At 41.5% G+C, this 26,357-nt stretch overlaps 1 protein-coding gene across 20 annotated transcripts in view; it reads left to right on the top strand.

Moving 5' to 3' along the window:
* Positions 1-26,357, top strand: part of foxp1b (forkhead box P1b) — a 474,222-nt gene that overhangs the window by 353,934 nt on the left and 93,931 nt on the right. For all 20 annotated transcript variants that reach the window (XM_055647671.1, XM_055647675.1, XM_055647681.1 and 17 more), the window contains 2 exons: positions 10,948-11,085; positions 16,235-16,324. In XM_055647671.1, coding sequence (XP_055503646.1) covers positions 10,948-11,085; positions 16,235-16,324 — 228 coding nt within the window. The remainder of the gene's footprint in view (positions 1-10,947; positions 11,086-16,234; positions 16,325-26,357) is intronic.

Raw genomic sequence — 26,357 nt, 5'->3', positions numbered from 1 at the left:
ATGCAGGAAAAATGGTCCTGATGTTGGGGAAGTCACAGTTTAAGAATAAATCTTAGGCCATTTGGTACTGAGATGAGGAAAAACTTTTTCGCCCAGAGAGTTGTGAATCTGTGGAATTCTCTGCCACAGAATGCTTCCAGTGAATATAAACAATGAATATAGAGAAGAGGTATCTATAGAAACCATGAATAGTATTTATAAAGAAGACCAGCATCACTCAGCTGGGTGATGGAATGAAGTTCATGGTACAAAGTGGCTTAGAAAGGGAAGATGTATAGGCAAGATAGTGATCCTACTCCAGTTGTATGCATTTGCCTGTTAATGATTTGCCAAGTCATGGGGTATTTTTAAGGAGGAGAATTATAGATTCTTGAATAGTACGGGTGTCAAGGGTTATGGGGGGAAGGCAGGAGAATGGGGTTGAGAGGGAAAGACAGGTCAGCCGCAATTGAATGGCAGAGTAGACTAAATTGGGCCGAATAGCCTAATTCTGCTCCTTATAAAAAAAGGTAGAATGGCGTGTCACTTGAAAGAAGAAGGTTAGCTGATGGTGCTGTTGGAATAATTTCTTTGTAAGTGCTTTGTGAAAATCTACAGAGTAAAATTTGTCTTTGGCCACTGATGCCGGACACATGTATTCGTCGTCAATTTTGGACATGTGTCCTATTTGCACTGTTGAAGTCAAGTCAATAGAGCTGGCGACCAATAATCAACCATGTATATACTGCTGGTAACCTTGGAAGGGGGATCATGACAGAAGCCTCCCCATGGCGATCCCTGGAAGCAACGACGCGATGCACTCTGTGACTCGTCGGGCGACAATTCTGTCAACATGTCGGACGACAACAGAAGCCAACAGCGAGCTACATCGTCTGACACACGAGCCAACTAACCGTAAAAGGATTTCTCCAAATGCTCCTCTTTTGGAATTACTGTGCGGCTGTGTTATGACGATCCTTGAATAAACCCTTAACCTGGCCGTATGTTGCTGACAAGGTAGAACAGACACATACTCATCTTTCTTAAGGCATGTTTCCCATCAATGTAAGGTAATGCAGCCAAATACATTCATGATAATAGTGGTCTGATAGACCACATCATAATAGCAGCCAGGAAGTTATGGAGGTTTCATTATTATTTAGGTAGCAGAGTTAACAGATTTGTTCAAAAAAGACACAAAGCGCTAGAGTAACTCAGACGGTCGGGCAGCATCTCTGGAGAACGTAGGTAGGTGACATTTTGGGCCAAGACCCTCTTCTTTCTAACAGATTTTTATAGTTCCTTGCTAAAGGATTTGGGAATTCGAGTTATGTTGCTTTATAATGAAAGAAATTAATATGGTGTTGTTGCTCTTCTCCAAATATCGGATTAGATCTGTTGTGCTGTTAGTCCTTGGTAGCTTTATGCAGCTTCCATGTGTCTCAATCATATGTTCTATGTGGTTTAGAGAAAAATATAAATTTCAGTTTTCACTTCCTGCCACTACTTTTTTTCTGTTAGGTTGTGAATTCCAGTACAACTATTCATTTTAGTTGTCTTTCCATTGTGATTTGAATATATTTGGTCCAAATATGCAAATACAATTATAATTTCAAATGAAAGATTAATAAACTAAATGTGATCAGACTGCAGTGTGGAAATACAAATCTGGTTGCCCTATAGTAATAAGCGCTCCTTCACTTTCATTGGAGACCGACCTGGTGTAACATTTCATTTTCCATGCTTTCTTTTGCAATTTTTTAATGTGTTACATTTTTGACAATTCACAAAGGACACAAGATAGAGATGGCACAAAGTTGTTGCCTGATTTTTTTTTTTCTTGTCAACTCAAGTCACAGGCTTTTATTCTTAATGGACCTGTCCCACTTAGGCGATTTTTTTTTTGGCGACTAGGCTGCTGCCGGGGTGTTGCCTGTATGGTTATGAGTCGTCTCCTCAGTCGCTCAAAGAGTCGTAGCGTCTTTCTGGTCGCCGCTGGATTTTTAGCATGTTGAAAATTTTTCGTAGACAGTCGGCGATAGTGTGTTTGATGCCAATGAGCGTAGCTTGACTTCTCCTGACGTAGGTGCTGTCGTAGTTGTCGCCAGGTTAACGTAGGTTGCCACCGGTGCTGACTTCGGTTTTTTTTATTCTTAAAGTAATTATTCCATTTCAAATTTTATGTCATGGGGGGATCCAATCGCCATTTTTTCAGAGACCTGCTACAACTATGACAGTCGCCTAAAAAAGTTGGACAGGCCCATAAGTGTCACTATTTTATCTAATTGCTTTTTCGGAACTTAATAAAGTATAATGAGTGATAAACTGGTGTATTTCTCACTTCATTGTGAATTAGACCAGCCACTTTTGCTGCATTAGTATTTACACTGAGTGAATGTAGATGGCATTAAGACTAATAATTTATGTAGTGCAAGTGTCTTTTCTTTGTACGTGTTGGATTATTAATAATGAATGTAAATAAGCTACTTACTGCCAGAGGTGAACTCTACTGTAAAAGTGCAAATATCTTTGTTTCTGTTTTGGGAACAGAAAAAAATCAACTTTTTAACGAAACCCGGTTATCTGTACACGCCAAGTGCTTCAATGCTTTTTGGAATGATGACATGTACATAAGAAATAGTTGCAGATTTCACACTAAATGGGAGGATTCAGGATCAAATGTAACGTCAGGGTTCTGTTGTCCATGTTGTGTGTCTACACTCAGGAGAGATAGAGAGTCTGAGGCGGAACATATATTTAACACTCAATCTATCCGCATTCATCTCTTAACTAACAATGCATGAAACCATTAAAACAACCACGAAAACAAGATAGCTAGGATATTACAGATTCAAGGTGAGTGGTGAGATATGTGATGTTGAGTTATCCAAACCCGACCTCCTTATCTCAGACATAGGGGGCTTCCACTTGTCTCTCGGCTGTCTGTCTCTCTTTCGCCCAGGGCATCGAGATCTCTCTTTGCAAAGCTTGATCTGCACAGAGATGTTGCTCAGATGTGGGTTGCCAAGCCTCCTTGAAGCATTGTTTATTCACTTGATGAGTTTAGTCTTTGATTGATCAGTTTCAGTGTGGATGTAATTGATGAGTTCTGTTTCAGTTCGGGTGTGATTATCCCTTTATAACTTATTAGCACTAAACGCCTTCATCTGTCTGTCCACTGATTTGAGGTTCTTTCTCTAACTGTCTTGTCAGTCCACTGACTTAATCGTGCATTGCTTCCTAACCTTTTTACTTTAATTGGATTTAGAGGGGCAGCGCGGAACCAGGCCCTTCGGCCCGTCGAGTCCCCTCCGACCAGCGATCCCCGCACACTAGCACTATCCTACACACACTAGGGACAAGTTACATTTATGCCAAGCCAATTAACCTCCAAACCTGCACGTCTTTGGAGCGTGGGAGGTAACCGAAGGTCTCGGAGAAAGCCCACGCAAGTCACCGGGAGAACGGACAAACTCCGTACAGAAAGCACCCGTAGTCGGGATTGAACCTGGGTCTCTGGCGTTGTGAGGCAGCAACTCTACCGGTGCACCTTTGGTTTAGGTTTTTCTCTTTGCAAGCAGTTTTGCGCAGTTTGCCACGCTGCCTGTCCAGTTCCATTGTGTGTGTGTGTGTGTGTGTGTGTGTCCCCATGTTGCTTGACCCACCCCCCCAGAACTGGGCGCCACCCTCTGATTTGTGAATCCATCTTCTAGAAACATTTCTCAATGAAAGGCTAAGTGGAAAAGAGTCTCACTAACAAGGTTTTGGCAGTTTCATGATCTGACAAATATCTCATATTAAGACTAGTAGCAGTGTTTTATTATTCAAAACGTTCTTCTCTTTCTTCCATCATTACTAAATTCATTGGGTTATTATACACCATCAGTAACTCAAGCGTGTTATGTCCTTTGATGGGGTTATTTTTAATTCTCTTAACACGACAGGTTTGGTCTCTCCCTGCCTTTCCTGTGTAACCATTTATTTTTACTTCATTTGTATATAAGTAATTAAATAAATCTGGTGTCAGCAAAGATCTGTAATGTATCAGTGCTATGATACTTCTGCTTTGTCATAAAAAATATTTAATTCACTCCTGACCTTGACTGAAGGTAATTTGCCATCTTTAGTTTAGTTTAAACATACAGCGCGGGAATAGGCCCTTCGACCCACCGAGCCCGTGCCGACCAGCGAATCCCGCACATTAACACAATATTCTACACACACCAATATTCTACACACATTTTGCAATGACACCAAGCCAATTAACCTATAAACTTGTACGTCTTTGGAGTGTGGGAGGAAACCGAAGATCTCGGGGGGGGGGGGGGATCCCGCGCAGGTCAAGTGGAGAACGTACAAACTCCGTACAGACGAGCGTAGTCAGAATCGAACCGTGGTATCTGGCGCTGTAAGGCAGTAGCTCTACCGCTACGCCACCATGTTGCTCAGCGTCTCTACTTGGTCTAACCTGTAAATGACTCTTGTCTTACCAAGGTGGTTACTCTGAACTTCCGCTGCCTGAATTTGTGCACAGTTAAAGATGGACAATAAGTGGCAATATTGTTGTCGACCTCCAAATTCCATGAAATAATTTTTTTTAAATCTGGCTAAAATCCTTCACGTCATCATAGCTGTGGGGTTTTTTTATGTGCATGTATCCTTAAATAACTATTATCCTTACAAAAAAAGATAATTTTGACTGTTTACTGCAATTATATAACGGAACCATCCTACCACAACAAGAGAGCAGTCCTGATCTACCATCTAGCTCATTGGGGATCTATCTTTGATTGGACTTTACTGGACTTTATCTTGCACTAGACGTTATTCACGTTATTCCCTCCTTCATGCATCTGTATGCTGTGCATGACTCAAATGTAATCATGTATTACAATCTGCTGACTGGTTAGCACGCATCCATATTTTTTCACTGTGCCTCGGTACATGTGACAAGAAATTAAATAAACTGAACTATAAATGGTACACTTAATGAAAATGTGCATTCTGGAAGATATCTATCCATTATACTGTGATTTTCAGGAACTGATTGTAATGCATCTATTTGGGTTTCCTCAAAGCATCATTTAAGTTGACTTTGGTGGATGGGATTTTATTGTGAACTTTTGTCCATTTGCTTGAGTATATGCTGAATATTGTAAAAATAAGAGGCTATTTTTTTTTTAATGCTTAATGCTAATGATATTTAATGTTTTCCTGGAGTGGATTGTGATTAGAATTACTTCTGGGTCAACTTATAGCATTCCAGAAATTTGACAAGGTATTTCCAGGAATAAACTTCAAAATGTGCCAGGGACAAATCACATTTGCATCGATGACTTGTTCTTTAACTTGTTCACGAACCAAGATTCAAGATTCAAGAGAGTTTATTGTCATGTGTCCCAGATAGGACAATGAAATTCTTTCAATGTTTCAATCTTTTGACACATCAGAGGACTCTCCCAGTCTCCAGTCTGGAGCAATGGCAATCCGACTTGGTTAGGTTCCCTTTAATTTAATTTTCTTATCAAATAACCTCCTCTTCATTTCACACCTCTTTTCCCTCCCTTAGTTTAGTTTAGTTTAGTTTATTGTTAAGTGTACCGAGGTACAGTGAAAAGCTTTTTTGTTTGCTGCTGACCAGTCAGTGGAAAGACTATAAATAATTACAATCAAGCTGTCCTTGCTATACTGACTCTGAGTTTGAGCTCAGTTTATTGTCACGTGAACCGAGGTCCAATGAAAAGCTTTACTTGCATGCCAACCAGTTAGCGGAAAGGCAATACATGATTATAATTGAGCTATCCATAGTGTGCAGATATGCGATAAGGGGAATCTGGTGTCGGAGTAGAGATTTGAAAGAGTGGAACGATTGTTATGAGTGATTGCAGATCCACTCCTGTGACTAGCACACACAGAGTCGCCAGGTTTGGGAACCATCTTGGATCGGATTGTACTGAACCACTAAAACACAAGCACCCTAGCAACCCACTGCTAATAAGCCCTGATCCTTTGACAACCTTCCTTCTTGTTCATATCCCATGGGTTTGGGAGGGGGGGGAAAGTAAGGTCATCGGAGCTTCGATGGATTACCCTGATCAGTTTGATGGCACAGTGGCGCAGCGGTAGAGTTGCATCCTTGCAACACCGCTTGCAGTGCCGGAGTCCCAGGTTCGATCCCGACTATGGGTGCTGTCTGTACGGAGTTTGTACGTTCTCCCCGTGACGGCGTGGGTTTTCTCCGAGATCTTCTGGTTCGTCCCACACTCCAAAGACGTACAGGTATGTAGGTAAATTGGTTTTGTAAATGTAAAAATTGTCCCTAGTGTGTGTAGGATAGTGTTCATATGCAGGGATTGCTGGTCAGCATGGACCCGGTAGGCCGAAGGGCCTGTTTCCATGCTGTGTCTCAAAACTAAACTAAACTAAACGTTATCTCCACCCTCCCAAGCCCTGGATCTGATCTAATACATAATGACAGGATCTCTCTATCCCTGCCCCCACCTGGACGATCCATTCCCACTCCCGCATTTACCTTTACATGCTAGGCAATGTGTAAATGGTGATTGTTACTTGTGCCCAACTCCTTGGCACTTGGGAACCTTGAATTTTTAAGCAATTTGTCTGCAATCATACAGTTATTGGTAAATCGCATAAAGGCATATTAATGCCCTTCTGTGGCTGTCAATAAACAATTGGCCAAAACCCATGTTAAGGAATGCAAATTGAATGTAATATGGTTCTACTGATAGAGTAAAATTAATTTTTGACTTGGTTTAAAAAAAAATCAAAATTACATGACCCAACCTGAAAGTTGAAATATGACGAAAGTTGAAACATGACCTGGATGGATCTCTATGGTTTATTAAAGTTTAAAGGACATGCTTAAAACTTTAATATGTGTCTTAAAAGTCAAGTGAAATACTTTAATCATTAAACAGTGTCAGCCGTTGAAATATCCTTTCCTTTGATTCGGAAAGATTGTAGTTGAAGCCCCACTTTACATGAACACATAATGTAGGCTGGCACTTCCCTAGAGTACACGTGCAGGATTTCATTGTTGCAAGCACCTTTCAAAAGCTGATGAGAAGGAGACGTGCCTGTCTGTCAGGTGTATGTAAAAAAATTGCAATCCATAATTTGATGTTGGACTCAATCTTAGAATTTACAGCTCTTTTTTCCTCAGAAGCTGTCACCAAAATAAGTTAATCACTCACTTTTATTTGATTTTTTTTTGTGGGATTCTGCATGGCATATATATATATATATATATATATATATAATGCTGTTTTACCCTATCAAATAACAATAATTACACTTCAGTAGTAATTCAATGGTTGCGGGCATTTTGGCATATTGTGAGGAAAATTATTAGTTTAGAGATACAGCTCGGAAACAGACCCTTCGGCCCACCGAGTCCGCGCCGACCAACGATCCCTGGACACTAACGCTATCCTAGACACTCGGGACAAATTACAATTATACTGAAGCCAATTTAGCTACAAACCTCTACGTCTTTTATAGTGTGGGAGGAAACCGGAGAATTCCCACTCGGGTCACGGGGAGTATGTACAAACTCCATACTGACAGCAGTTGTAGTCAGGATTGAACCCTGGTCTCTGGCACTGTGAGGCAGCAGCTCTACCGCTGCACCACCATGCTTTGTTGTAACGTTAGTATAAAAGTTATATCCTAAAACAACATTCGTGCGTCATTGATGTTGCTTGTTCTCTATACATTCATTCAATTCAGAATGTTCACCTTGTTATGTGTTGAGCCCTTTGTGAAATACTTTGCTCTGTTTATTAAAGATGTTGGAGTGGTTGCAGACTTGTGTAAGGCAGCACGTTTAATTAGGGGGCATCTGTTTCTAAGTTCTGATGCACTATCCGTATTTTGGTAGCACGTGAATACATGCTGTTCTCCCTCATAAACGGTATATTATTTATAAATCTGTGACGTATTATACATGATTGATAGATGATAACTGCCAAATGGACTGAACAATTAATTTGTCAGTTGAGCTCAAGCTGGACTGGTTCACAAAAAGGCGACCTTTAATTGGAGTGTATAGTTTAGTTGGATCACAAAAATAATTTACATTAAAAAATACATATATTTTAATTTTTTTTGGAAGCAACAGTAAGCAAAATTGCAAAATGGATGCGACAGTGGGTTAACAGTGAGCATTTTTATTGGAGAAAAGTAAACTGAAGACCCATGCCTTTAATAGATGCATATCTTTGTTTTTAATTGCATGACACTAGTTTAGTTTCTCTCTGTGTAGTGTAAAATGCTCTTGAAAAACCCATAAGGTCGCAAATAAAATTTCATACAGGAAAATACGTCATGCTGTGGTTGTCCTTTTACCTTTTAAATCATATTTTAACATTTGAGGTAACCAATTAATGACTACCTCTGTTTTTTTTAAAAGCTGTTTCATTAGAGTTGTCCCTTGCTAAACAGATTTATCATCGAGCATGTATTTAAGGTATGATTGTTATTTAAATATAAGAATGTTATTTTAATCATTGCATGAATTATGGATTATTTCCTGAAAACAAGATTTTTTTTTCCTCGCAGTTTTAAAATTTATCTTAAGTCCGCAGTGCATTTTCAGCACATTGTAAAGCTCCATTTAGAATCTTACAGAAAATAATTCAGTTGGTGTTTTTAATTTATCTACTTGCTTTACTTTGTTTCACTATACATAGTGGAATGCTTTCAAAGCATTTTGGTGTAGAAAGGGACTGCAAATTCTGGTTTAAACCAAAGCTAGACACAGAAAGCTGGAGTAACTCGGCGGTTGTAAGCTCGGTCTAATGCTCAACCAGATTTATACATTTCTCTTTTCTTTTTGCCTAAGTGAGTTTTCTGTTCTATGTTCCATGCACTGGCTTACAACATTCAGTGCACAGCTATTTATTTGTGTTAAAGTATTCACTACAGTGTGCCTTATAGCAGTTTTCAGTCATTCAACAAGGGATTAAATGGCAGTCGTTGTAGTGATCAATAGGTTAAGAACTGTACAATCACTCTTGTTGCTAATGACCTCTGTAGTAAGGTGTAATAAAGTGTGTGCTATAATAGCCTACTGCCAACGCTGCACGCTCTTTGATTTCTGACATCGGTTACTAAGCAAAAGACAATAGGACGGCACATACGCATTTACGATGTGAACCTCGATTACCCTATCCCCAAAATAACTGGTGAACTTGGTGAGTCTCGAGTTGTTTAATAGAAATTTGCTGCTGCCATGTCATAGGAAGGCTCCGTGTAAGAGTTTGCAATGTTCCTTCATCTGTCTGACCTTCATCAGTGATTTAAGTTTGTCAAGATTAGTGATGCTGAGAAATCAGGACATCAGTGCATAATGACTGTGAAATTAGGAAAGTGAATGCACTATGCAAATGGCAGGAGAAATCACTGAGGGCAGTGGGATAGAAGTGATAAAATAGCTTACAAGTCTTAATTGTAGAAATACTGAAATGTCTTTCCACAGCATAACGCTGAATTAAGTTTTGTTTGCTGGGTTCTCTGCACACAGGATTGTTATTCAATACCTTTCTAAATCCTTTCACTGGCACAAGCCTATTTTTAGGTAGGAATAAAAAAAAATCCCTGAGGATGATATAAAGCTATAGATCAGTTTACACTTTCATGTTTCTACCTTAGTGTGATCAATGGAAGTTTGCATTCATGGGTGAAATAAATGTAAACCAGATGGAATTCGGAAATCTAGTGCAAAATTTAAGCCATATATCTGCAAAAATAATAAAACGCCATTTAGAAATAATTATGCCAGGAATACAGCCTATGTATTTTAATCAGTTTTACAATAATACTTTTCAGCTGATAAAACATAAAATGCGTTGCTTTTATTTGTTCATTTAAAACATATTTTTTTTAAAGAAAGGATTGCGTATAGAGATGCCTGAAATTTGTATCCAATATCTCAGTGCTTCAACAGAATGCAATGATTGATTTCAATAGCTGAATTTCATTCTATAAACATGCAAAATTTATAGGATTGTCATTAAGTGTAAGCTTGAAAATAACTATGCAACCTTGTTCAAGACAGACTGTCATTTTAATGTTGACTTCATTATCAGAACAAGACATCATCCTTTAGATACAATGTTCCAGGTTACTCAGTTTCAGTTCAGAAGGATGCCCTTGTTAACTGTTGCAAATGTGAAATGCTATCAGGTTCATCATTGTAACTGTTTGTCACTGAAATGTCAGTAAAAAAATCTGCTGACTGTGTCAGCAATATAAAAAGATCTGCCGTGTAACATTCATAGTTTAGATTAGCGTACACAAAATTGAGAACACAGTGGATGCTGTTTTGAGAAGGCTGTACTCCTGTAGGAACAAGCGAAGGCAATTCAGATTTGTATTAATGATAGCAATATTTGTCCTTTTCATTTGCATTTATAGTAGCAAATCTGCATATGCCATAATTTAAAAAAAAAGTTAATTTCAAATTTTAAATACTACAATGATGGAAGCAAGCTAATTGCGAAAACAATTATCCTGGGTTCTAATGTTCTTTGATCCAGTTCTTAACTAACCACCAAGCCAGGAACTAAGGACAAAGAATAGGAACTTTGATGTAATAAGCAAAATATGTAATGTTTTAAAGTTTGATCTCTGCATCCCCAAAACCTGGTTAAAACAAAAAGAATTACAATATTATAATCTCAAAGGAAGTTGGATTGAATCACGGAAGGTAGACAAAAAATGCTGGGGTAACTCAGCGGGCCAGACAGCATCTCTGGAGATAAGGAATAGGTGGCGTTTCGGGTCGAGACTCTTCTTCAGCCATTGATTGACGCCCAATTATGGCTTTCGAACTAATTTGGAGATATCTGCGTTTAATTTATGTTGATATATCTGTGACAGTCATTGCGAGTAATTGTGGGATGTTGAGAATGTTTAGATCCTAATTTTCATTTGTTATGTCTTTAGGTTCCTGTATCAGTGGCTATGATGACACCTCAAGTGATAACTCCGCAGCAAATGCAACAGATATTACAGCAACAAGTACTGACTCCTCAGCAACTCCAGGCCTTGCTTCAGCAGCAACAGGCTATCATGCTGCAGCAGGTAAACTCTTCATCAACTAGTAAATCAAGTATCACACAAAGGGTGTAGGAAAGAACTGCAGATGCTGGTTTAAATCGAAGGTAGACGCAAAAATGCTGGAGTAACTCAGCGGGAAAGGCAGCATCTCAGGACAGAAGGAATGTGTGATATTTCGAGTCGAGACCCTTCTTCAGACTGAAGAAGTCACACAAAGAGTGGTGGGTGTAGGGACCAAGCTGCCAGAGGAAGTAGTTGAGGGTGGGACTATCCCAGCGTTTAAGAAACAGTTAGACAGGTACATGGATAGGACAAGTTTGGAGGGATATGGATCAAACGCAGGCAAGTGGGACTCGTGTAGCTAGGACATGTTGGCCGGTGTGGGCAAGTTCCACACTGTATCACTCTATGACTCTATCCAAAACACTGCCAGAGAGTTTAGTCAGGTTGATGAATCTGTGGAATTCATTGCCACAGGCGGCTGTGGATTCCAAGTCAGTGGGTATTTTGTAAGGTGCAAATTGACAGATTCTTGATTAGGAAGGGCGTCTGGGGTTATGGGGCAAAGACAGGAGAATGGGGTTGAGAAGGAAAGATAGATCAGCCATGATTGGATGACGTAGTAGACCTGATGGGCCGAATGGCTTAATCCTGTTCCTCGAAAAGCAGTCAAAGACTTGTCTCACCTCAGTCATTCCTCTTTCTCACAGCTCCCATCCAGCAGAATGTACTTCTTCTCATCCATTACCAGCCTTCTGAAATGTCCTTCCATAAGCTAGGGTACTGTTCAATTCACCTCTAGCCCATTGCGGACATTGGACTCTGTCTCTGGAACTGATGCATTACAATGTGCTACAATGCTGAGAACTATATTCTGCACTCTGTATTTTTCCCTTTGCTCTATCTATTGTACTTGAGTTTGAACTGATGGTATTTATGTATGCTGTAATTGAACTGTAGAAACAGGGAACTGCAGGTGCTGGTTTACCAAGGAAAGATATAAAATGCTGGAGTAACTCAGCAGGTCAGGCAGCATCCCTGGAGAACATGGGTAGGTGATGTTTTGGGTCAGCACTTTTCTTCAGACTGATAGCAGGGGTGGTGGGAAAGAAAGTTAGAAGAATGGCGGGGCAGGCCAAAACAGGGCAGGTCAGGTATCTGACCTGTTTGGATAGCATGCAAAATAAAGCTTTTCATTGTACCTTAGTTAATGTGACAATAACAAACCTAAACCATTTATGGCAAGTTGTCCCTTTTATCTCCATTCACTTCTATAAAGCACATTTTCGTGCCTGTGGTAAAACATAATCTAAAGATCGGTGCCTGAAACCAAATTTTTCGTGTTGCTGAATAATATCAGTCAAGTTTGTATGATTGTGAGCTACATGCCGAGAAAGGTGGGACTTCCACCTAGCACACAGTTGCCCCTCTAATTTTAACCCAGCCTTTAGACCACCGATTATTTATATATGGGAAGCATCTTCCCTCGACTCTGGTGTGGAATTTTGTCTAACAATTTTTTTCACTGTCCCGTTGTAACCGAAGGTTTACCAAAATTTAGTTTCTCAATTTTGCCTGCAAAAGTTCTGATGAAAATTTGCCAAAGAGTGTTAAAACCGTAAATTATTTGCCTAGAAATTGCATTTCTCTTCTGCTGTGTTAAACATGGTACAAACTCCCATTTAAATAATCTTTTTCAAAATAAAAACCCCAATTGGGCAAAAGCACATGAAACATAGCACTACAACATTTTCAGCATAGCCCCTATTTTCGGAGAAGAGCCAGAGTGGTCCCTATTCGTAGCGACAGAGCTTCAGATCAAAGGGGTTCAATTTTGCACAATATAAAACTATCTTCAGTTGAATATCAATCCACGCATTGAAATGGGTGTGTTGTATACAAATGATCTTGCATAATATTACCCAGTTTGGTCGACATCAACAATTAATAAACCTAAATTTTGTACTGATTCAGATAGTTTGCTGGATTGCTGAACTGATCTTTTTTCCCCCCAACACCTTACTAAGTTACATTATTAAATCATGTACCATAAAACTATTCCTTTGGTGAGGAGGCTTGCATTTGGCAGACTTCTGAGACTTTTTTTCTGTTACCTTTTCTTGCATTTAGACAATTACTCAAAAAATAATAGTAATGGTAGATTCTCAATATATCCTTGCATGAAACATCATAACTTAATAAGAAGGCATAGATCGAACATAGGCAAAACATTGATATTTTGCTTGTCTAGGGAGCAAATTTTACTTGCGTCTGGGGCAAAACTGATCATGCAGTACGTTGGTAAAATAAATGCCAGCTGTAACAAACATAGGAACATAGATTCAGGAATAGGCCATTCAGCACTTTGAGCCAGCACCACCATTCAATATGATCATGGCTGATCATCCAAATTCAGTACCCTGTTCCTGCTTTCTCCCCATATCCCTTGATTCCATTAGCCCTAAGAATTATATCTAACTCTCTCTTGAAAACATCCAGTGAATTGGCTTCCACTGCGTTCTGTGGCAGAGTATTCCACAGATTCACAACTCTCTAGGTAAAGAAGTTTTTACTCATCTCAATCTGAAATCCGTTATTCTTAAACTGTGACCCCTGCTTCTGGGCTCCCCCAACATCGGGAACTTTTTTCCTGCAACTAGCATCTAGTCCAATCCCTTAAGAACTTTATATGTTCAAAATAATGTAGGAAGAAAGATTTTGTCTAACTTGAGCTCATACCTATGTATATTACTTACAAACATTACATACCAAATCTTACTTGCAAACCTAATTTTGTTCCCGTGTGATGGAAGTTAAATGAGAACTAAAATTGTCTGAGACTGAGTTTTGCAGTCCACTTGGATTGACCTGAGCTTCACATTGTGGTACAAAAGATTGCAGATCATGGAACATGGACCAAAATAAGACGAGGAGAGTCCAGGACCAGAGGGCACAGCCTCAGAATAAAAGGATGTACTTTTAGAATGCAGATGAGGAGGAATTTCTTTTGCCAGTGGGTCGTGAATCTGTGGAATTGGTGGCGGCCAAGTTATTGGGCATTTTTAAAGCGGAGATTGATAGATTCTTGATTAGTAAGTGCGTCAAAGGTCATGGGGAGAAGGCAGGAGAATAAGGTTGAGAGGGAAAAATAGATCAGCCATGATCGAATGGTGAAGCAGGCTCAGTGAGTCAAATGGCCTAATTCTGCTCCTATGTCTCATGATCAAAAGGAGAAAGTCAGCAGGCCAGGCAGCATCTGCAGAGAGAGTTGGACAGATGATGTTTTGTGTCTGAAGAAGGGTCCTATCCTGAAAAGTTGTCTGTCCATTTTCCTGATCAGATACAGTGAGGGGTGCTGAGCACTTGTGTTTTGTTTTGCTTCACATTGGTAATGATGTGAACTAGACCTCTTCCGGAATTAATTCATACAACCGTGTTCTAAAATGCAGAATAATATTAAGTGCTCTGTGAGATCTTTCTAATTGTACTCACTCGATCCCCTCAATATATAATATCAACCAGACTGTCCTGCAAAGAACATTTAGCATCTTGGGTAATTTCTCTGGCAACCTTTGAACTGAATCCGGAAGTTTTCCACAAGATAACCTTAGGATAATTTCTTGGGCATCTCCAACTAACTAATATAAATGAGCCAAATAACCATTCACATGGTTATTATAAATGTTGTTTGCTTAGGGTTGTGGTTGATTTAGGATTTGGTTTTGTCATTAATTTTGTCATAATTAATGTCGACTCTTCCTGCACTTATTTTCTATGTTTCTATGGGTTATTGATTTGGGACGATCAGCCATGATCACAATAAATGGCGGTGCTGGCTCAAAGGGCCAAATGGCCTCCTCTTGCACCTATTTTCTAATTCCCTTTTGGCATTTCCAACCAGACTTTGCCAATGCTGCCCCATATATTTGCACTAAAATTGCTGTAGTGGTGCCTGGCTTGTTTATTAACAATACTTCACAGTGGCATTGCACCATATGTTCTGCTCAAGTTAAACGTCTGAATTAATGAATCCACTGGTAACAAAAAAGTCAGTCTTAATGTAATCATCCCCCATCAGAGTGCAGTGCATAGGTTTACTAACCTGTATTGCCGCAAGCAACTTACAAAATACATTAATACATCACTCCACAGAGAAGCTGTCCATCAAGTATTTACACTAATATAATTAGACAAACATTTTAAATAGGCCGATAATTTTGAACATTACTCTGGAGATCTTTGATAGGCCCAGATGGTGCGGAGTTGTACCGTAAATTAGCAATTACATGAAATTGTATTGAGTATTATATAAGTCATCTTGTTTTTGTTTAGAAAGGGCTTCTGCACCTCTAGATGAAGGATTTGCAATCTGTGAAGGCAACTGGAATTAAAATTACACTGATTTCAAACATGTAGTGCACAGTGTTTTTCTCTCACAAGGTTGAATTCTGTCTGCAGTGATCAATATTAATGCGAGATATAACTTCCCGAAGCCTTGTGCATTTTACACACAGCTCCAGTCCCTGGCTCAGACCAATAACTCCCCGTGGAAAATGTTTTTCTTGCTGTACCACAATGAGAAAGTGTGTTAGAGTGAGTGAATTTGGGCTGCACTGATCAAAAGTGACTTCAGATCCCTGCGAAAATGAAGCTTTTGTCAAATGCAGATTTTAATTTGTTTTTTTTCCCATTGAGACAGCTCCTGAAATAAGGCTACTAATTCTTGTGCTATGCCCTTGTGCCAGATATATTAGAAGAGGTTGACTGCTCTTGCTTACGGATCACTTTTGAGTGACCTGTTTAGAAAATTGCTAATAATTACTCCCTTGAATTATTACATTGACTGGTCGGTGAATAGCCATGTATTCTCAGCAAGGACATCTTCTGGCTTTCTTCATACAGACAAAGGTCACATCTTGCCATATTTTAATTACTTAGTGCGGAAAATGGCATGTTTTCATTAGTTCATTTTAAAGATTAGTTTTGAAATGATAATGCGAAGAATAGTTCAGACATTAAGGGATTTATTGGCAAGTTTCAATCTAAAAAGGTCGGAAAAGTGTCGATAAGAAGACGTGGCTGTATATCTCTTTTCAAATTGCACCTTGTCAGGAAAAATATTTAAAACGCTTATTATTTTTTTCTAAAGTTTATTTTTGTTTTATCACGACAGCAACAACTTCAGGAGTTTTATAAGAAACAGCAAGAACAGTTACATCTACAGCTTCTGCAGCAACAGCATGCAGGGAAACCTACTAAAGAGGTACGTGTGTCCATGTATTTATGTGTGTATTGCAAAATAATAAGACGTAATTAAAAAAGGAAATGGCAGAGAGAGAGAGAGAGAGAGAGAGAGAGAGAGAGAGAGAGAGAGAGAGAGAGAGAAGAGGCATGTGATTGTGCGATACGCTTGTAATGAAGGCTTTCCAGAGGTCTCAGCTTTGTTTCATTTCTGTATTCTAATTCAGAGAGGCTTTTACTCATCAGCTGTAGTTCAATGTGCGTTAATGACTTAGGAATGCAGTCTTCATGATGGACAAAGGGATGATTCTTGCAGAGTCAGAAGAAGTTCAAAGACAGTGAGTTTCAGTTTCTCCTTGGAGATGCGCATTTCCGAGCGTATAAATTAAGGCAAATATACGAAAACCCTACAGTCTGAGCGTAGTCTTCAAAGTCACAATACTCTAATTAATGAACTGTGGGCCTCACTTTGGACAAGTCGGAGTTTGATGCGCTCATAAATCACCGTTGACAGGTCCACTCCTCGTGCCTCAGTGACACTTGTCACTGAGTCACGGCTGATGTAAACATGATCGAGACAAGAGAGACTGAAGGAGGTGAAATTGATCAACAGAATTGGTAGAAAACCAACTTTTGAAGCACATTATGCATGATCACAGGATATGACTGGAACCTCATGAGATTTTCTCCTTCTGGTGATGTTTTTTTTAAATAGAATTTCTAACAGCCATCAAAAGTGGAATAGGAATTACTTAACGTTTCTCCTGTGGTTTACAAGCTCCAGCCCCCTGCTGTTGCTTTATATAGCTTTCTTTTAAAGCCATCAAAGATTTTTTATTTAATCCTTACCACCTTATTTGAAGCCCAACAATAAAAGACTGTCATTTTCGAATGTTAGGCATTGTGGGTTTTTTTTTTCTGATTGTGTCATATTGCGTTAACCTGTAATTTGATCTGCTAAGTTTGTATCTTGGAGGTACAGCTATGCATTGTCGGAACGTGCTGTTGTGCACAGTGGCGGACCAACATTTTTGGGGCCCTGAAGCTTGAACTGTTATGGAGGGCCCCTTCGCAACCAGCAATGAAGTCTGCTTAGCCACTGTTATCTTCTTCAATGGGGTTGTTCCACGGCAGGCTGGCTAGGCCCCTGGTGGGGTCCAGGGGTAGCGCCCCGATGGGGGTTAAGGGGGCATCTTCCCTGAAGCTCCTGCATTTTCAATAAATTGAAAGTGATTCTCAAGCTTTCTGCTGGTAGTTTACATAACAGAGGCTTAGAATTTTTCTAACACATAAGCAGTAAAATAGCCCCCAAAAGATATATATATTTCATAAAATAGACAATAGACATTTCTATGATCATCCACAATCAGTACCCCATTACTGCCTTCTCCCCATATCCATTGACTCTGCTATCTTTAAGAGCTCTATCCATCTTTCTCTTGAAAGCCTCTAGAGAATTGGCCTCCACTGCCAATCCACTCTTGAAGATAGCCGAGTCAGGGTAATTGGGGAGAAGGCAGGAACGGGGTACTGATTGTGGATGATCAGCCATGATCACATTGAATGGCGGTGCTGGCTCGAAGGGTCAAATTGCCTTCTCCTGTACCTATTGTCTATTGTCTATTAACAACTCTCTGTGTGAAAAAGTATTTCCTCATCTCCATTCCAAATGGCCTACCCTTTCTTCTTAAACTGTGACCCCTGGTTCTCCCAGCATTGAAAACACGTTTGCTGCCTCTAGCGTGTCCAAACCCTTAATAATCTTATATGTTTCCATAAATGGCCTCATACAGCTAAAAAAATCTTTACAAAAAATATGTTACCTGAAATGTCTCTTTGCCTAGAATTGAGATGAGAAAATACTTTTTCACCCAGAGTTGCGAATTTGTGAAATTCTCTGCCATAGAAGGCAGTGGTTTTGTCTCCTTCAGCAGCACCTCGGTTCTCCTCACCTCACCTCACCTACACTCACATCCACTCACCTACACGCCTACACCTCGACTAATCCCCTCGTCTCACTAAACCCCTCGACTCGATGATACTTCACTACCAAACTTCTCCTCACACCTAAACCTCGCCTCGACTAAACCGTACCTCGCCCCACAAATAAACCTCACACCTTAACCCCACCTCAATATAACTAAACCTCACACCTCACCACTAAACTCCACCTCATATCTAATCTGCACCTCGACTAATCGGCGCCTCTCTCCTGTTCCCGCTCCCGCAATTTAAAACCCCCCCCCCCCCCCGGGCCATTGATGGCGCCTCACGTGGGTGGAACGACTCCAACCAGAGGGGCGGGGGCTGAGAGTGGCACAGGCACATTGCCCGTGAGAGCTGTTGGGAGGGGAGTACACGCACTGACGTTGACCCCGAGCCCCCCCCCCCCCCCCCCCCCCCCCCCCCCCCCCAGCCCGTGGCGGCCGCAGCCCCTCACCGCAGGAGGGGCCGCGGGATTTAACTCGGAAGAATATGCTTCTGGGGCCCCTCCGGGATTAGGGGCCCTGAAGCTCAAGCTTCATTAGTTTCATAGTAGATCTGCCCCTGGGTGTGCAATATTACATGGGCTGCGATCATCACTCATCGAAGCCGTCTAAGTGCTTAAAATTAAGTTGTGGATGCAAAGGGTTACTCTTGCAACTGCCATCCAGCAAATGCACATCTGACAATTTACAGAAGACGAATGGGGAGTAACCCAGGGAAGGAAAGTAGACCTTTGACAAGTATTTGAGGGAGGGAAGTGTGGTACCAGTTTATCTGGATATTTCAGGATTTCAACACTAATTATTGACCTGACAACAGAGCTGTACAGAGACCTTTTTTGTATGCATTGAATTGTAAGAAGTAAACAAGCTTGGTTGTATCCTGTGTTTGATAACTGGGTGGGGAGTGCACTTTGGCAGCAAATTTTGTACGTTTAAATATTTTTCTCTGACAATGGGCCTTGTACATTTTACATCCTGATTTTTCATTTCTTAAAATTCTCATTCTGGGTTTTTTCTTCAGACGAGTGTGTGTTAAATGGGAACAACGTCCAACAGTGAATCCAGATAAATACTATAATGAAGTGAATGGTTTGGCTAATGGCACGTAATCAGGGCAGAAAGATATTTAACCAGTGTGGCTAATAATTTAATTTCCATTCCCAAATTATTAGGCATGGTCTAGATAACATCGTCATGGTTTGTTATGAATTATGGTAAATATCCGAACGTTAGATAATTTCCTTCCATTTATTGTAGTTACAGAACAGTATTATCTTTGTATCAATCAGGTAATTATTACAGGAAATCTGTGTAACGTTTGTCTGTATAGGAGCCAACATTGTGCCATTATTCTTGGGCACTTTTCTGCTGCCCGTTTTCTCCTCCCCTCGCCCTCCGCCTCCGCCTCCCCTCCCCTCTCACTATCAGCAGTTGAGGGGAGTGGGGAAGTGCAGTATTAGAGAATTTATAGAATATAATATTCCAGATAAAGATTAGAGGAAAGGATTTATGCCATTATCTTATTTCCCTGCAGGCAGATATAATTGACAATATTATGTTATTTCCAACCGACCATTGCATTCTGCCTGGGTAGGACCTAGTTACACTTGAGGGCCTCGGAAGTTGACAGCAGTTGTATCAGCACACTCTCCAGTTCAAGCTTATATCACACATGCCTAGTTTGGGTGACAGCAAAAATGGCAAAGGAAGTAGGATAGTGGGATTCATTCGAATACATTGCAATACATTCCACACTTAATCCCCTCTGTTAGCCAGTCAGGGTTACACAAAATCAGATAATTTTGAACAGGCCTCAGATAAGTCAGGAAGTATGGAGGGTTGTTTGAGACTTTGGATTTTGGGTCCAGTGGAGTAATTAGCTATTTTTAAATGAACTCGAGTTTTAATCGGCAATTTCCAACCATCCCTTTAAGAACCAAAGCAGGGGACTTGCATCAACACTGTGGGGTTGGGATAAGGTGCGTCTCTTTTCCAAAACTTGAGCTTGGAGAAAAGCGCTTCCACTGCTCAACCATGAATACATCTGTAGGATGTCAGGTGGACCAGCACCTCGTATTGTGCTTGAGCATCTTACTGCGATTTCTCTAATGGACAATAGGTGCAGGAGTAGGCCATTCGGCCATTCGGCCCTTCAATGTGATCATGGCTGATCATCCCTAATCAGTACCCCGTTCCTGCCTTCTCCCCATATCCCCTGACTCTGCTATCTTTAAGAGCCCTATCAAGCTTTCTCTTGAAAGTACGCAGAGAACTTCAAGTAACCCTTGTATCTCCTCTCTCTCTTTTCCCTCCACCACCCTAGTTGGTGTACGTTTTACTCTCATCCTTCTCAGTTCCGCTGTTTGTGTAACTCATCACCTATCCCACAGACCACTATAGGCTCCACATTTCCTTGATCATCGTTGCTTTCTGCGTATCTCCCATTCATTTGTCCCAAGTACCGTCCATGACTCTAGTTTCCCTTTCCATTGACTTTCAGTCTGAAGAAGGGTGTCGACCCGAAATGTCACCAATTTCTTTTCTCTAGCGCCGCTGCTGCCTGACCCGCTGAGTTACTCCAGCTTTTTGTGTCTGTAAGATGTCAACCTTGTATGCTGGTGTATAACAGTGCTATTTACTCATTGGCGCTGTCTGAAAAGAGGCTTGAATCCAATCTTTCTAGAAATGCTACAACTAAACCAAGGGTGTTTCACTCATCTGAAGGCATGCACCTTGGTTTCAATCAGTGTTTGGAGACCGTGACAGGAACAATCCAGTTTTTGTTCACTCATGCTACCAGAAAAGGTGGTAGAAATGTTCAACCAGTGTGGAACTCAAGGTAGTCTCCCATTAAATATAGAATATTGCTTTAAGAGAAATAATAATTCATTACTTGTGACACAATTCGTGTAAAAGAAAAAAAAGGAAACCTTGTCTTTGTTAATCAATAAACTTGCTATCTTTCATTTTCTATGGAATGGCAATTAGCTGGTAATCGAACCATGTAGGACTTCCTTACGATTGTTCTGCTCATTCATGGGGAAATCCTGGCCCGTGCAGTGGCATTCAGTGATGTGCAATGTGTAGCTGGTTGCCACTTCCATAATCTTCAATGTCACATGCTTGGTCGGCATTACCTGCAGAAACAAGCCTTTGAACCAGTATAGTAAGTAGATTCCCTTTAAGTAATTGTGTGTGTATGTGCCTTGGGATAAACATTACTGTGTACAGGTGCACAACCTTTTATCCGAAAACCTTGGGACCAGACACTTGTCGGATTTCGGACATTTTCGGATTTCTGAATGGAAGATTTTTAGCGTAGATTAGGTAGGTAGCGCGGGCGGCTTGAAAAGTCTGGAGCGGCTGCCTCCTCCCCGGAGACCGGGGAATCATTGTAAATCATTGCATAAATGTTAGTCAGTTAGTTTGGAGGGATTTTATGTGGTGGTGGGGTGTGAAGGGGGAAACTTTAATTCTTAGTCCCCTACCTGGTCGGCGACTCCCAACATCGCGGAGCTGGGGGCTCTGTCCGGCCGCGGGCGGCACCGGTTGGAGCTCCGGCCCCGGCAACTCTACTCCTGGCTGCGAGGCGCTCCAAATCCAGCGTTGCCCGCGGCCGGACGCCCGCAGCCCCAGCTCCGCGAATGTTGGGAGTCGGCGGCCAAAGCGCTCCGGAGCTTACCGCACGGCGACCCGGTAAGGCATTGCCCGCTCCCCGCTGGTATCCCAGCGCTGCGACGCCGCCGACTCCCAACATTCGCGGAGCTGGGGCTGCAGGCGTCCGATTTGGAGCGCCTCGCAGCCAGGGGTAGAGTTGCCGGGGTCGGACCTACAACCGGCGCCGCCCGCGGCCGGACGCCCGCAGCCCCAGCTGGGAGTTGGCGGGCACAGCGCTGCGGAGCTTACTGCACGGCGACCCGGTAAGGCATTGACCGCTCCCCGCCTCTCCGACCAGGTAGGGGACTAAGAATTAAAGTTTACCCCTTCACCCCCCCCCCCCCCCCCCCCCCCTCACATAAAAGCCCTCCAAAATAACTGACTAACATTTAAGCAATGATTTACAGATGTTTAAGTGTCTCCCCGCAGCCACTACAGTAGTACAGACCTGGGTTGACCGTGGGTCATTTTGGGTCAAGTTTGGCGCCAAACGCGAGCTTTGGTGTGCAGACGACATCCTGGGAAAAAAATCCTCCTCCTCCACCACCACCAGCACCACACCAACCTGCGTCAAATATCGGAGGTCTCTTCCCTGCAAATCTAACCCAGTTTTACCCACTTTCCGTCAGATTTCATCATGGAAGAGCCTTTCTATAATGCAAGACCAATTTGGTGGCAAGGTTCCGCACTTTACTGAACCTAGTGATAGACCACAACCAAAGCATTTTTTAAACTATCACATATTTCAAACCTTTGAATTAGAAACACAAAATGCTGGATATAAGTGGCAGGTCAGGCCGGATCTGTGGAGAAAGAATCAGAGTTAAACCCCTTTCTCACGGGGCGACTTGACGCAAGAGTTGAACATCGTGGGAACCTCTTGCGATAACCGTACGGCATTCGTGGACCACCGTGGCGCTAACGGCAGGTATTCGTGTAACTTGGTGACTCGGGAGAAAATTCAAACAAGCTTGAATTTCTCCAAGAGTGACGTACACTTGTGGTTGAACATTGCAACATTTTATGCACGTAGTGGCCAGTGCGATATCCGTACTGACTCTTGCGTGTACCGTGGGAACTTCTGTGAACGGTGAACCCGGAAGCTGGACAGAGGGGACAGAAGGTGAGTAAAAATTGTCTTCTGTGGGATTGAATTTAAAAAATAAAGATTTGCATCCGCATATGGACATCAACTTATTCATGAGTTATGTTAATGAGATTCAAGAAAATAACTATAATCTTTAAAAGGGACTTTACTGAAAGGTCCCGCATTTTTATGGTCCGTGAGAAATTTTTCACATGTACTTCTTTGAGAGATAGATGCTGCTTGGCCCGCTGAGTTACTCCAGCATTTTGTGTCTAACTTGCTGATTCAGACAGTTTTTGATTATCAAGGATTCTGCGCTGACTCTTTACTCTGAAACACACGTTGGAAATTTAAACTTGGGCGCAACTAACATCGTCTTACTACCGTGGGAACTCTTTAACTCAGCGGGCAGGCAGCAGTTAATTGTTGCTCCCTTCAGTTTCCCAGGGGGTCGGGACGGGACTGGAGTTGGGAGGGAAAGGTGGGGGAGTCGAGGGAGAGGAGGGGGAGACAGATGGGGGTGTCTTCATTTACTGGCGGCGGGTGTCTGTCACTGAAACAGGCAGGTGAGATTTCACATCCACCTTGTGTGTGCCTCTCTCTCTCTCCCTCCCTCCCTCTCACACAGGCTGAGAGACTCTGCCTCTGTGAGTGTATGTCTCTTTCTCCCCCTCTCCCACACACATTAAGACCGAGGTACTGTGCTCAGTCCATCTGTGTCTCCCACATACACAGTAAAACTCTGCTTTGTGTGTGTATATACGTCTCCCCTCATTTCTCTCTCTCCCCCCCATCATTTGTGCCACGTGATGATTTAATTACACTTGACAGTTTACAATGTCTTTCAAGATTTAACGGGAAAGCTCGGGAGACGGACAAGTCACTCGCACAAATAACAGAAATGCCGAGTACCGTGGGAACTCTTTGTCTACCCCCCGTTATATCGTGTGATATCGTGCTAGACCACGCCTACTTCACTCTGGCTACATCTTGCGTCAAGTCGTCCCGTGAAAAAGGCCTATTAACTTTACAGGTCATCAGTGCTGCCTGCCATACTGAGTATTTCCAGTATTTTCTAATATTTTTATACATAGTTCCAGCATCAGCTTTTTGACCAATTCCCCCTTTGAGGTGTTAACAAATTTCTAGCCAGAAATTTAAGAAGGGTCCCGACCCAAAACGTCACCCATTCCTTCTCTCCAGAGAAACTGCCTGTCCCGCTGAGTTACTCCAGCATTTTTGTGCCTATCTTCGGTTTGAACCAGCAGCTGCAGTTCCTTTCTACACCCTTTTTACTCAAATGGAATGTAACTTAAATTTTAATTGGAAAAATAATCAGGTATTGTGCATAACAGTAAACTCGTAAACATATTTTCCACAGAAAACAAAGATGAGTGGGAGTTTTCGTGTGAAGTGCAAGCCTCAGGTTTTAGCAGCTTGCAGTTAACACACAATGGGTAGGTGGTGTATCCAAACTCCTTTTAGATTCCCTCTTCAGAAATGTTTTGTTCAAAAATAAAGATCAGGAACTAAATTCATTTAGAAACCTCGCAAGTCGAGAACTGTCAAATTTGCAAAATTTAATTAGAGATTTTAAAGCAAATTTGTTTAAGATTATTATGTCCCTGAATTCAGTGGAGATAAAAATATAATCAGCAGCTTTAAAGTCTTGCTTTTGAGTGTAGGAAGAAGGGAGTGTTGACGAATATAGTTATGTCTGATTTGTTTTCTTGCTTTGACTCAGTACCCCGAACTTTAGTTGGAGAATGTGGTCAAAGTGGGCAAAAAGATAAAAGGCTTCAGCAAATGTGCTACTAATTGATCAGCATTTGACAATGGAATTTGCATGCGTTTATATTTAGTATCTGGTCATGCATCGTATATATATACCACAAATGTAATTATTGAGAAAACTATTTTTGGCCTGTGACATGAACATTGTTTTGTGGGTGTAATTTTCAGTAATCTTGATGTAACTAATAGATCAAACCAGATCTTTTCTTGTTAAGTTGTTTTATAATTTCGCTCTGTGGTCCAAAATTCCATCACATTCCATAAGATGTGTGTATTTTTTCATACAATTTGATTTATCAGTTCAAAAAATTTGTCATCAGTGCCGTTTTATTTTTCTTAATAGACTTAACAATTTGGTGAGCAGGCAGAGAGAGACTGTTTGGAAATTAAAATACTAAATATGTAAGGTGGAACATGGAAATAACAATTCATTAATCATGAACAAATTTGAAGCTTGAACAGGGAAGCTCGAGTTAAAAAGCAGGATGGAGTAATTAGATCAGGGAAACAAACTGCTAATAAGCAGATCAAAAAAGGGGACAGGAAAGAAAGAATTCTTAGATGATGCCTGCACTTGCTGATCTATAGGGGATTTCAGCACCATTCCTGTCCTGGTGGGCCATGTTTGAAGATAGTGCCTCCAGTTGGCCAGGCTGATGTTTCAGATTTCGAAGGATGAGAGAGGTCGAATGTTTCCTGGATTGTAGAGAGCAAAGGGTGGGCATTCAGATTCAGTTAGGGAGTGCAAATGACTGGCCACCCAAAAGTTGTGAGAAGGGACTGCAGATGCTGGTTTACACCGAAGATGGACACAAAGCGCTGGAGTAACTCAGCGGGACAGGCAGCATCTCTGGAGAAAAGGAATAGGTGACGTTTCGGGTCGAGACCCATCATCGGGTGGAAGGTCCCAAACCAAAATGTCACCTATTCCTTTACTCCAGAGGTGCTGCCTGACCCCGCTGAGTTACTCCTGTACTTTGTGTCTATCTTCAGCCATCCAAAAGGACAGGAAAAGCAGAGTCTTCAAGATGCATGTCAGTCTCAAATCGATGTCATTTTTATTAGAGAGAAGTGGAGGCGACGGTTTCTTGAGGGAGTGCGGTCATCAAACTGGAATGTTGGGGCAAAGGGCAACAAAGCAGCGATCAGCAAAATGCCAAGTTGCAGCTGTCACTGGGGTTTCACTGATGAGGAATCTCACAAATTGTCTGCACTGTATTTTTCCTTAAACTTAAACGGTGAAGCTAATTCAAAATAAAAGGATAAATGAAAAAAAGATCTGGGTGAGTTAGTCCACGTATTCCTAGGGTGAAATAGAAACATAGAAATATAGAAAATAGATGCACGAGGAGGCCATTCGGCCCTTCGAGCCAGCACCGCCATTCATTGTGATCATGGCTGATCGTCCCCAATCAATAACCCGTGCTTGCCTTCTTCCCATATCCCATGATTCCACTAGCCCCTAGAGCTCTATCAAACTCTCTTTTAAATCCATCCAGTGACTTGACCTCCACTGCCCTCTGTGGCAG

The sequence above is a fragment of the Leucoraja erinacea genome, chromosome 16, assembly GCF_028641065.1.
Source record: "Leucoraja erinacea ecotype New England chromosome 16, Leri_hhj_1, whole genome shotgun sequence".
In the NCBI taxonomy this organism is placed as follows: domain Eukaryota; kingdom Metazoa; phylum Chordata; class Chondrichthyes; order Rajiformes; family Rajidae; genus Leucoraja; species Leucoraja erinaceus.
This window is presented reverse-complemented; position numbering and strand designations above follow the sequence as displayed.